Source organism: Molothrus ater, chromosome 26 (genome assembly GCF_012460135.2).
Source record: "Molothrus ater isolate BHLD 08-10-18 breed brown headed cowbird chromosome 26, BPBGC_Mater_1.1, whole genome shotgun sequence".
Classification (NCBI taxonomy): Eukaryota; Metazoa; Chordata; class Aves; order Passeriformes; family Icteridae; genus Molothrus; species Molothrus ater.
The window spans coordinates 2912828-2924870 of NC_050503.2; the positions used below are offsets into that span (position 1 = coordinate 2912828).

The window sequence follows — 12043 nt, forward strand, 5'->3', positions numbered from 1 at the left end:
TTGGTTTGGTTTCGGTTTGGAAACGCCTGTGGTAGGCTGAGGTGTCTTGCAGCACTTCAGGAAAGCAAAGGTTGAAAAAGGCAGGGAAAAGACATTTGAAAAGACGTTCCCCAGTTTGGAATCTTGTGCTGAACCAAAAAGAACTTCCTTTCATAATCAAAAACCTGCCAGAAAATTTATTTTGAAGGATTTTTTTTTCCCAAAAAATTCCATTTTCCTTGATGTTTTCTTCTCATACTCCCCATCTGCCCAGCTCCAGAAGCAGCTCCCAGAAATATTTGTAGAATCGCTGAGCTGAAAGCACTGCCCTCAGTAAAATCCACGTCTGGAAACCTTGAAGAATGAATAATTTTCATTCTGTGATTGTTATGAAGAATTCTTTGGGTTTCCCATCATTCCCATAGCTCAGTTTGATTTTGTGGCTGATATCATTTCCAATAAATGACATTTCCAAATCTTTCACAGGTCCACGTGAAGATTTCTGTCCCAAAAGGCATCAAGTTTGTGGGGCACCCTGGGAAGCACCACCTGACCAGGAAGAAATGTGTGGCCCCTGGGGAGGCCAAGCCCACCTCCATCGTCCTGTCCTTCAACGAGCTGGGCCTGAGCAACATCACTGGTACTCACAACTCAAAACAGCCCTAAAAGTGCTGCTTCTTCTTCGTCTTCTTCTTCGTCTTCTTCTTCGTCTTCTTCTTCGTCGTCTTCTTCGTCGTCTTCTTCGTCGTCTTCTTCGTCGTCTTCTTCGTCGTCTTCTTCGTCGTCTTCTTCGTCGTCTTCTTCGTCGTCTTCTTCGTCTTCTTCTTCGTCTTCTTCTTCGTCTTCTTCGTCTTCTTCTTCGTCTTCTTCTTCGTCTTCTTCTTCGTCTTCTTCTTCGTCTTCTTCTTCGTCTTCTTCTTCGTCTTCGTCTTCGTCTTCGTCTTCTTCGTCTTCTTTGTCTTCTTCGTCTTCTTCTTCCTCTCTCAGGAGAAAATTCTGGTTTCCCTGTTGCCCCAGTTCATTCGTTCCACTTGCTGCCAGCTTGGCTTTTCAGCCTCATTTATTGTAGGAACAAATCCCCCGCCTGTGATGCACAGAATGTACAAACAAACAGCAGGACATTCTCTGGTCATTTTTTGGTTTTTGTTTTGATATTAAGGTTGGGCCTGTTTCATTTCCCCAAAGAGATCAGTGGAAATTTTTAAACAAGAGAATAACAACAAATTCTGTGCAAATAATCCCAGTGAAAACTAGAAACCAAAAATTAGGGAAGAGTTTCTCTGTTGCCCCATGATCGTTCAAGTATTGCCTAATTTTAGATGTGATCACTCAAATATGGATAAAGGGAAGATGAGAGAGGTAATTACAGCCCTTGTTAATCAGCTGCTTCTAATTAATTTGGATCTCTTTAACTTCTGGAGATGTTTATATCTCAAAATCTCCTGCTGCTTTTCCCTTCTGCTTCTTAGCAAAAGCTTTTGCCTATGGTGGGACCAACTGCTGCCAGGAGGGGATGCAGAGCCTGAAGAATGGCAAACACTCAGAGGACTCTTACCTGGACAAAAGGAGCCCTGTGGGGGTGGATTATGTTCGTAGCAGTGTCATTATTGAGGTGAGAAAACACCAATTCAGGAAAAAAAAATGCCTGGGAAACTGTGAAATCAAACCTGAGCAGGTTTATAAAGATCCTCAAGGTGATTTGCCCTCAAGGTGATTTTATGGTGTGTCAGGAGATTGGGAATAATCAGCTTTAGTGGTATTTGTACAGAAAGAGCCCATTTGAGCTCCTCTGGTGAATCTTCAACGCTGTTCAGGAGGAAAAGCAGTGGGTGTTTTATGGGATAAGCTTGCCCTGTTAATCTTAGGCATATGATAAAAGGGGAAGTTCTCTGGCACTGCTGTAGCTAACAGAACACAGTGCCATCGCTTTTCTATAAAGGATATAAACCACTGCACAGCAGCAAAAATCATTTCTGTGTTTTCCAAGTCAAACTGGGATCTGTTCCTGCTAATCCAAGCCCTGTGGTTTATGCATGGATTTCTGTCTTTCTATAGCCAGAGGGACTGTCCAGAGAATACACCTACAGTGTGTTCTTCTGCCCAAATGGTAAGTTCATGATTTGAATGAGATATTCAGTTTATTTGAATCTGTTTTAAAAAGAAGCATTTGGTTTCTTTAAAAAAAAAATTAAAAAAATCTTTGTTTCCATTTCTCTGTGATTGATGAGTTCTGGTCTGTAGGAAGAACTTGTAAATAAAGAGTCTTTCTTACCTGGCTGGCTAATTATGAATTTGCTCTAACTGCCCAAGTGATTTCTGGAAATGGCCATTAAATTCCTTTACTTTATGGAACAGTTTCAGTATTCAGCACTGTGGACAGTAACTGGGACTGTACTTTATTTTCAGCTGGTGCTTTAAGATTCAGTTCTGGAATCAGTCTGTCCTTTCTGCCAGAGATTTGGATAGCTCAGAGCTGGCTCCAGTAGCTGAACAGAGATGCTTTTGACCACTAGATTAGAACTGAAAAATCACTTGCTGAGCTCATAAGAAATTCAGCTGAGCAGTTTGAAGCATTTTCTGCCTTGAAGGGGGTAAAAATAAAAGATGAGAAGAAACAACCATGTGCATTTTAAGATGTTGTTCATCAGAACGGGGGAGATCTTGGGGAGGATGAAAAGTTTGACAAGAAAGTCTCACAGATACGGGTGCTTAGCAGAAAGATTTTTAAATGTAGAGTCTGATGAAGGAATAGAGATGGGAGCAAGTTTTGATAGAGAAGAAAAGAATTGCTGAGCCAGTCTCACTGGCTAACCAAGGAGGCAAAGGGTGTGTTAGTTTGAGGTGGGTTTATCCTTTGTTCTAAGCCATAAAAACCCCTCCTAACGAACACACCCTTTGCCTCCTTGGTTAGCCAGTGAGACTGGCTCAGCAATTCTTTTCTTCTCTATCAAAACTTGCTCCCATCTCTATTCCTTCATCAGACTCTACATTTAAAAATCTTTCTGCCAAGCACCCGTATCTGTGAGACTTCCTTGTCAAACTTTCATCCTTCCCAACATCAATACTTCAGAAGAAGCTGGAATAAAACCATGTGCTTAGCAAAGCTCCGTTTGAATTTCAGTTATCAGCTCTAAGCTGAGCTCCAATTCTTACAACGTCCCCTTGTTTTTCTGACTAGAGAAAATCCACATTTCCACACCTAACAAATACGAGTACCAGTACCTGCAGAAGCCAGCCCAGATGAGGCACTTTGAGCTGGCAGTGAAGGCTCACAATGATGCTCACCTGGCCCTGTCCTCGGGCCCCCACGACATGGCCGAGATGGCCGAGATTGTCATCGGGGGACAGCAGAACTCCAGAACCTGGATTTCCACCAGCAAAATGGGAGAGCCAGTGGCCAGCAGGGACACGCCTGGCATCCTCTCCTGGGATGAATTCCGCAGCTTTTGGATCAGCTGGAAAAATGGAGTTATCCAGGTACTGCGTTCTTCTGGGAGTCTCTTTGTGAGCTGAGTTTGAGCACACACAGAGCAGTTTTTCCTTGAGCTCCATTCCTGTTGCCTTTTCCCTCTGAAGCCCTGATCAGGCTGTTGTGATCACAACAAATCTGCTTTTGCCACCAATATGTTCTCAGGCCATCAGTCCTGGTTGAGGTGGAGACAATGCAAAGCAATGTGTAGCCATGATATTTTATGGAAAATCCTTTCCTTGGGATTTTTTCTCCTGAGGAGCTGAGAGGCCTCAGGAACAAAATGTAAACATTGATTATCTGTTGCTGTGGAATGCAACAGGTGCATCTGGGATTGGTCTCATGTGGTTGTTTCTAATTAATGGCCAATCACAGCTCAGCTGGCTCAGACTCTCTGTCCCAGCCACAAGCCTTTGTTATTCTTTCCTTTTCTATTCTTAGCCAGCCTTCTGATGAAATCCTTTCTTCTATGCTTTTAGTATAGTTTTAATGTAATATATATCATAAAATAACAAATCAGCCTTCTGAAACATGGAGTCAGATCCTCATCTCTTCCCTCATCCTCAGACCCCTGTGAACACGGTCAAAGCAATGTTTTGTCTTTTTGCCATATTGTCTTATTTGCCATATTGTCTTGTTGCCATTTTCAGAAGGCTTCAAACTGGTTTTATTCTAGCATGCATGCTTTTTATACATTCTTACAAAGCTCATAAGTTTACACTTTACTCATTGGTCAGGAAGGACAAGCAAAGGGTTTATTGGAATAGTTGCAGGTTTCTCTCATTTCTCCTTCTTTCTTTCTTGGTTTCTATGTCAACGACCTTGGTAGAAAATTCTTTTAGGAGTAAACATGGATCCTCTTCTCAAACTTCTCTCTGGCTCACAGAAGTTGTTCTAAAACCTCTTCCACAAGTCCTCAACATTTTCACTGATGAAACCTTGCAGGCCAAGCCTGCGGATTTCTCATTGAACTCCCCTGGATTGTTTTGTGGGTGGGAAGGAGAGAGGTATTGCTGCACCTGCAGGGCACACCTGGGCTGGGAGGTGTCCCAGCACACCAGGCACGGTGACTCCACCTGTGTGGCCTCTTGGGCCTCCACCTGTGTGGAGCTCTTGGAACTCCATGGTCTCTTGTCCCTTTCAGGTTGGCCACGGTACTCGGGTGCTAAACGAATCTATAATTGTGGAGTGGACAGTCCCCAAACAGCTTGAGGTGAAGTACATTGGCTTTTCCACAGGCTGGGGGTCAATGGGAGAGTTTAAAATTTGGAGAAAAGAAGAGACTGATGAAAATCACAATGAAGCATTTACTCTTGGAGTTCCCCACAACATAATTCCAGGATCAGAAAGAGCTACGGCTTCAATAATAGGTATCAATAATCAGGAGGTATCACTTAGGTACCCCCTCCCAAATGTCAACAGATGCTCCAGCTGTTACTTCTGACCAGTTCTTGAGTAATGCACAGCAGATGAAATAGTCACAGGCACTTTAAAAGGTTTATTGCAGCTTAATTTTGGGGCAGATCGTTCCTTGGGGGTTTTTTGGCACTTGTTTGAAGCCTCTTTGGGTTGACAGTGGCTTGAAATTGGTGGCAGTGAGGGGCTTGGCAGGGGCACTGTCTGTTACTGCTCGTGGTGTTTATTTCATTGTCATCCTCATCACAAATTGTGCTGTGTTCTAAACTGCTCTAAACTGGGAAGCCATGGATAATCAGAGGCTGAAATGTGGAATTTCTTTAATCCAACAAGAGATTGAAGGGCTGGGACTTAACAGCTGAAGGACTTCCCATTTTTCACAGTTTATTTAAGCTGATTTGGGGTAGCCAGGAGCTATTAGTGCAGTGAGGTGGGGCATAACCACAAAACACCAAAAGAAAACCTTAAATCGCCTGATCCTGAACAATTCCCCTCTGTCTCATCAGGAGATGTGATGGGTCCTACCCTGAACAACCTGGACAACCTGCTGAGGTTGCCCTTTGGCTGTGGGGAGCAGAACATGATCCACTTTGCTCCCAATGTCTTTGTCCTGAAATACCTGCAGAAAACCAAGCAGCTCAGCCACGAGGTGGAGGTTGAAGCTACAGATTACCTCCTTCAAGGTAACTCATCACAACTGAATTTTAAATTCACAGGTGGAGAAAAGGCTTTGAGTTCATAGTTTTGCTTTACATGTCACTTTTTCTTATCAAGAATAGCCCAAGTGATGAGGATTCGTAATTTCTTGCAGGATAATCTCACAGCCTGACAGATTTTGATGGCAAGATGTTTTCCTCTGATAATATATAATATAATATATAATAATATAATGTATAATCTCTGTTTCCCTTCAGTAACTCCTAGTTCAGATGTTTATTGATTTCTTTTTTTTCCTTAGCTGATTTCTATGTTTAAACATTTTAGAAAGTAAAACAAAATTAAATTTAGTGAAAATCTGTATATTTAGGGGGTTTTGCCTTATTCATAAATTATCTTTTCAAACCTTTAGACACTAGAGTTATGGCTCTTTTCTGGACTTCTTTTTAAACAGTATTTTCAACAGTATTTTCTTAGTAACAGTATACCAAAAATCAAAATTTAGTATCCAAAGTAGTTAAAAGCCTTCATCACATGGCTCTAGGTTACCTGTCCTTTCAGTGTCCTGTCCTACTTTACCAAGCAACTCAAAACAACTTTTTTTGTTTTCATTTTTTCCTTTTTTTAATTTTTTTTTGCACTGTTTTTCTCAGCATTTGTTTTGGGAAGAGCCACATGCAAAATAGTTTTATAACTAAGTGCAATTCTCAGGACAAGTAAGAATTCAGAGATCATTAAAAACCAGAGTGACCCAAAGGGACAAAGCTCTCTTGTGTATGAGTCAGACAATAGTCATGTCATGAAATCAGAGGTGACAGGGTTAGGTGGTTCTCCTCTGAAAATATAAATATAACATTTGATATGTGAGATATTTCTTGTGTTCAGCAGCAAAAGCCCAGCTCTGCTTCCTCTGCCTGGCTCCAGTCATTTCACTTGTAATTTTCTGGGCTTGCTGGGAGCAGAGAGGCAAAGGGAATTTGTTAATGGCCTGAGTCAGTGTTTCCTTTGCAACATCACATTTGCTTTTGTTTCTTTTTATGAATCTGCAAACCTTCCAGGTTTTTGGCTCCAAACCCTGTTTGCTAATTAACCCTTACAAAAGAAACTCCCAAGAGTTTTAAACCCTTCTGTGTTCCCTGGAGCCCTGCCAAGTGTAAGGTTTAGATGGGAAATGCTCACTCTAGAATTGCTTTTGTGATTTACCAAGCCAGAAAACTTCTTCATCCCTCAAGCATCCATCATGGAAAGTGCTGATAATAAATACCAATAATTCCCATGTATTCCCTCTTCTTTTGAAGTGGCCTGGGCTAAACCAGTCAGTATTTTTTCTACTTTCCCACTAAAAAACACCCAAAAAGCAGGTGAACAGGGGAAAACTGGATGAATACCCAATATACATTTTATACAATTCATTTCTTGGGATGAGCATGGCTGTAGACAAACAGGTCTGATTAACAAATCATTTTCCTAGTAGAAAGAGCAATTTTTATTTTCATTTTCAGCCTCAGAAGACATTCCAGGAGGGAGTTCTTATCTTCAGCATCCACCTCAATTATTCACCTAATTATTATAATGTTAATAATGATGTCTGAAGCAAGCCCTGGGGCAGCCCCTGCAGCTGGAGGTGTTCACATGCATTGAGGTCACAGCTGTTGTTTTTATGTTACCTAAAGTTGTTCCAAGCAACAGCTTTGGGAAAAGTCAAAATCCAGCAGTAATGTCACAGGCAAAACCTTTTCATTTCTAAATGGAAGTAAAATGGAAGGAGAGCGGCTGTGTGATTAAGTAAAAACCTTTTGATAATGCTTTTTCTTCAGAGAAGTGTCAGATTTTTAGCATTTGCAGTGTCCCAGATGTTACCCTGAGCAGATTTCTGGACGAAGTGCACACAGAGCTGGCTCTCACTCACAGCAGAATAAGAAGCTGCCTCGGGCAGCAGAATCCCTTACACATGTTCCAGATGTTCTGAGTCTTCATTCACTTTAAACACTCATTTTTCTCTGTGTCAGGAGGTTTTGGACTCCCCAGTTCTTTTCAATTTCTTTTCTTTTCCCCAATTCCTTCCAGGCTACCAACGCCAGCTGACCTACAAGAGGCAGGATGGCTCCTACAGTGCTTTTGGGGAGAGGGACTCCTCGGGGAGCATGTGGTGAGTGGCTCTTCAAAACTGAGCTCAAACTGCTTAAAACTGAGTTAAAACCGAGGTAGAAAAGTTCTAAGTGTTTGCTAAACAGGAAAAATACACTGGGCTGGGGAAGAGGAGTCATTTTCCAGCTTCTGTATCACGCACAGTGGAGAGCAGAAATAATGCAATAATATTTAGTGACTCTGGAATTGCTGTACAGTGCTGCTCTGATGTGTTATAGGTGATTCAAGACCCAGGAGCAGCTAGCAGAGTTAAATCTGCTAATTAGTCCAGGTTTCAGGCACAAAGCTGTAGTTAAGGACCATATCTGCAATTGGAGTAGCAATTAAGGGGTAATTAAGCACCTGATTCCATTAGGGAAGGGGGTTTTAGCTGAAGCAGGGCAATGTGGCAGAGGCTTCTGTCAGGTAAAAAACCAACTCAAAACCAACCCAAAACCCCTCAAAGGCATCCTTGTACCTTGTACCAGCAGGATGGGTTTGTGCACTTTGTGATCTTTGTGATCTTTGGATTTGTGCACTGTGATCTTTGGAAAAAATCCTTAAATACATTTTCTAGGACATCAGTTTGCTGTATATTCATAAACTTTTTCTCTAAACTAGTTTAGATATTCTATGAATTGTTTAACATGGCTCCTCATTGGTTCTACTTGTTTAGAGTACGTGAATTCCTTGGTTGTGGTTTTAGTCTTTTTTTTATTATCATTTTTAGTTTTGGGCTTTGGTCTTCACTGCCTTCAGTCAGTGAGTGTTGATAATTGGCATTTCTGTAGCAGGTGTCTTCATTTATATTATTATTGGATCTTATCTTATATTTTTATTTATCTTATCTTACATTTTTATTGGATCTTATCCCATCCAAGCAGGCATTTTAACATAAGCATATTTATATAAGCTATTTTACTCCTATGTCTAAACTTAATTAACAACAGAAATAAAAACTACATCTTTGTAACAAAGTTATTTAACACCGCACATATAAAATCCATTTCAATATTTGCAAAAAGCCAATATTATAATATGTATCTATAACACAGGGAACTTCCACCTCGGCCCCAGCATCTCCCAGTCCCTGGATGTGAAATGTGGTGACACAGAATTACTCAACACTCCAAAAATCCCCTGCCAGGCAGCAGAGTTTGCTACCCTCCCATTCCTCAGGGGCTTGTAAATGCAATGACTCAATCCCCCCAAGCTGGCCAGTGCTCACACTTGTTGTCAGAGGTTTAGAATTCCAAAAGCACTTCTGGTGCTTTCTGAAGTCTTAATTCTGTATAAAGTGTAACAGAGCTTCAGGCCTGAGGAAAGGATCTGGATTTCTTATGAGAGATATATTGATTCTTAATTTTGAAATATTGATTCTTAGCTTAAAAACTTTAATAATTTGGATAAAAAAGAACTATATTTCAGAGTGTGCCATAATTATGACAAATACACCTTTGAGTTGTACTTTTCAATTTATTTTGTTGACCTTTAATCCTTTTCTTACCCAAAGTCTGGACAGAGTTCAGGTGATTTTATGTCCCATGAACTTTTAAGAACAACATTTAGTGTTTCCCAGAAAGATTTTTTTCAATTTGTGCTTTCTAAGAATATCATTTTGTCCTTACAGGTACTTTAATCTGAATTTGTTTTTTTTCAGAAAAGATGATTAATTCATTTTTACAGGTTAACAGCTTTTGTCCTCAAGTCCTTTGCTCAGTCCCGTGGGTTTATTTTCATTGACCCCAAAGAACTCACAGCTGCCAAAGACTGGATCATCCAGCACCAGAAGGAAGATGGTTCTTTCCCTGCTATGGGCAGGATACTAAACAAGGACATTCAGGTAAAAACCACCCAGGATCAACTTGCAGCAAAGACATTTTAAAGTTATTATCAGAGCATGAAGTGATGCAGTTTGAATATGAATTTTGCACTTGAAAGGCTGGGATGCTACAGGGAGAACAGGGGAATTTCAGCTCAGAAAGGTCCATCAGAATGTGCCTGTGGGGTGTCCCCAGAGGGTGGAAATCGAGGTGTGAAATCTGACAAAATCCTGCATTAAATGTGTCCTCAGGCCAGGGACAGCTGCTCCAACCAGTGTGGGCTTGGGTTCCTAAATTTTGTACTCCTTGTGTGCAAAGAAAAGAAATTTGGTGATGCTTCAGCTTCTCCTCCAGTTCTAACACATCCTTTGGATTGCTTCAAAGTCTGTTTTTTTTTTTCCCCCAGAGCCCTTTTCTGTAGTTTTCATCCAGTGTTTGTGTTGTTTGCCCTTCCAGGGTGGGATCCATGGGAAGATCTCCCTGACAGCTTATGTGGTTGCATCTCTTCTGGAAACAGGTGTCACTTCTGAGGTAACAAAAGCCTGGTTAAAACAGCTCCAAAAATTCTCTCTATTCTTTCTTTATAAAAACTTCACTTTGCTGCTGTTTGCCTTCAGAGGTTCTGTGCTCTCTGGAATGACTGACAGCATCCAGGCAAGGGGAAGCTGCTGGAAAGCCTTGGGGCTGTTCTGAAGTTAAAGAATCTGTTCTGAAATTGTTCAAGGTGGTCTCCCACCCTCCAGCCATCAGCTCATCATTATTCCAGCAGAGCGAAACACTTCCCTGCAGCCCCATCCCTCAACCTCTCCCAGAAATTACTGCAAAAAGAGTTTTTCTGCCTCTTAGCTTCAAGCTGTGAGTGCAGCCTGTGCTGATCCTGCTCTCTTGCCTGCAGAGACTCAGAAATCCTGGCTTGGTGCTAAAAGCAGTTGAACTTGGGGATCCAGAGAGCTCTTGTGGTCTGGCTTGGCTGCAGTGGCCAAAATGCTACTGCTGTTAGATTACAGTGCCTTTGGAGAGCTGAGCTCCTGCTCTGAGCTGGATTCAGGGCTCTGGAGAAAAATGTTTCTGTTCTTTGCAATGAGACAGAGCAGGAACACTGCAAAAAAGGGAAGCAGTTATGTAGGAACAGCCAATTCCACTGGGAAAAAAACCCCAAATTTGCAGTACAGCTGGTGTTTTTGGGATTCCTCCTTCAAACTCCTGGTAACACAGTGCTCCTGCCCTCTCCTGTGTTTCTGCCAGCATGCAGCTTCACTGGGATGGGGATGTTTGGATAAGATTGTGGTGACACATTCCAGTGGCTGGGACTGGGAAGATGCTCCCTTGCAGATGTTCCCCTGCCCTTCAGCCAAGGGAGAGGGCAGGGCTGGGCTGGGAGGTGACACAAGGAGGTGCAGAGTGGATGTTGCAGCATCTCTTGGAGATCTGCTCTCACACAAAAGGGCCCGTTCAGGCACTGCTTGGGTTTGATGAGTTTGTGGAGGTGTCAGAGCAGCCAGTGCCCATTCGGGACCTCTGATAACCTCAACACTCCTCACCCATCCCTGTGGAGCCTGAAGAGTAAAGAAAAACAGAGCTGCTGCTGCAGGCAGATGCCCCCTAAAGCCCTGTCCTTGTTGGAGCGGAAGGCTCTGAACCTTAATAAAAATTCAGAAAACCCTGCAGAGCTCCCAGAGGAACTTCCTGCCTCCCTGTCAGCAGTGATGTGATGCTCTCTCTGGGCTGCTCTGCGTGGCAGGGCAGTTTCTGTGCATTCTAATGGTTTTCCTAGAGGAGATTTGTGAGTGTTCCTAATGATCTTAGCTAGGAAATGAGGAAGGGCAAGGTTAGTGCCACAGGGAAATCAAAGGAAAACCAAATTACATCAAGTCCAATTAAATTGTTTCTATAAATTATCAGAGCCACGTTCCTGCATGGTGAGGTCATTGGGGGAGTTAATAAAACATGTTTGTTGGCTGCAGGGACCCCTGGGAACCTTGGCCTTTATTATCCTCTGGCGTCTGCCAGACGCTCCAGAGTGTCAGGAGCACAATCAAACCTCAGCACAGAGCTCACCCTGCCCTGCTCATCTGCTGCCTTGCAGGGCACACGATTTCTTCAGCTGCAGGGGAGGAAAAGTGTATCTAAAAGTTAGCCTAAATCATTCTCACTCTGCTGGTTGCACTTTTTCTTTTTTTAAATTTTTAATGCATGGCTTTTCTCTGCCTAAATCATTCTCACTCTGCTGTTTGCACTTTTTTTTTTTTTTAATTTTTGATGCATGGCTTTTGTCAGGGTGTCCAATGTGTTCTCAAAGTGGCCATGCTGCTCTGCAGAGAGCAAAATGTATCTTTCTGAGTTGACTGTGTGGTTTTTGTTTGGATTTTGTTGGTGGTTTTTGTTTGGTTGCTATTGTATTTGCTGGGAAATGTCCTGGCCAAGGCAGGAATGATGAATCTTGAGTCCATGTTCTTAGAAGGTTAATTTATTACTTTATAATACTATATTAAAGAATATTATTACTTTTTAATACTATATTAAAGAATATTGTTACTTTCTAATACTATATTATATTAAAGAATATTGTTAC

The 12043-nt window shown here is 42.0% G+C and overlaps 1 protein-coding gene across 1 annotated transcript in view; it reads left to right on the forward strand.

Moving 5' to 3' along the window:
• Positions 1-12043, forward strand: part of CPAMD8 (C3 and PZP like alpha-2-macroglobulin domain containing 8) — a 65797-nt gene that overhangs the window by 25303 nt on the left and 28451 nt on the right. The window contains exons 21-29 of the mRNA XM_036399534.1: positions 466-619; positions 1449-1591; positions 2035-2086; positions 3158-3456; positions 4593-4818; positions 5371-5547; positions 7589-7670; positions 9335-9491; positions 9928-10002. Of these exons, the coding sequence (XP_036255427.1) occupies positions 466-619; positions 1449-1591; positions 2035-2086; positions 3158-3456; positions 4593-4818; positions 5371-5547; positions 7589-7670; positions 9335-9491; positions 9928-10002 (1365 nt within the window). The remainder of the gene's footprint in view (positions 1-465; positions 620-1448; positions 1592-2034; positions 2087-3157; positions 3457-4592; positions 4819-5370; positions 5548-7588; positions 7671-9334; positions 9492-9927; positions 10003-12043) is intronic.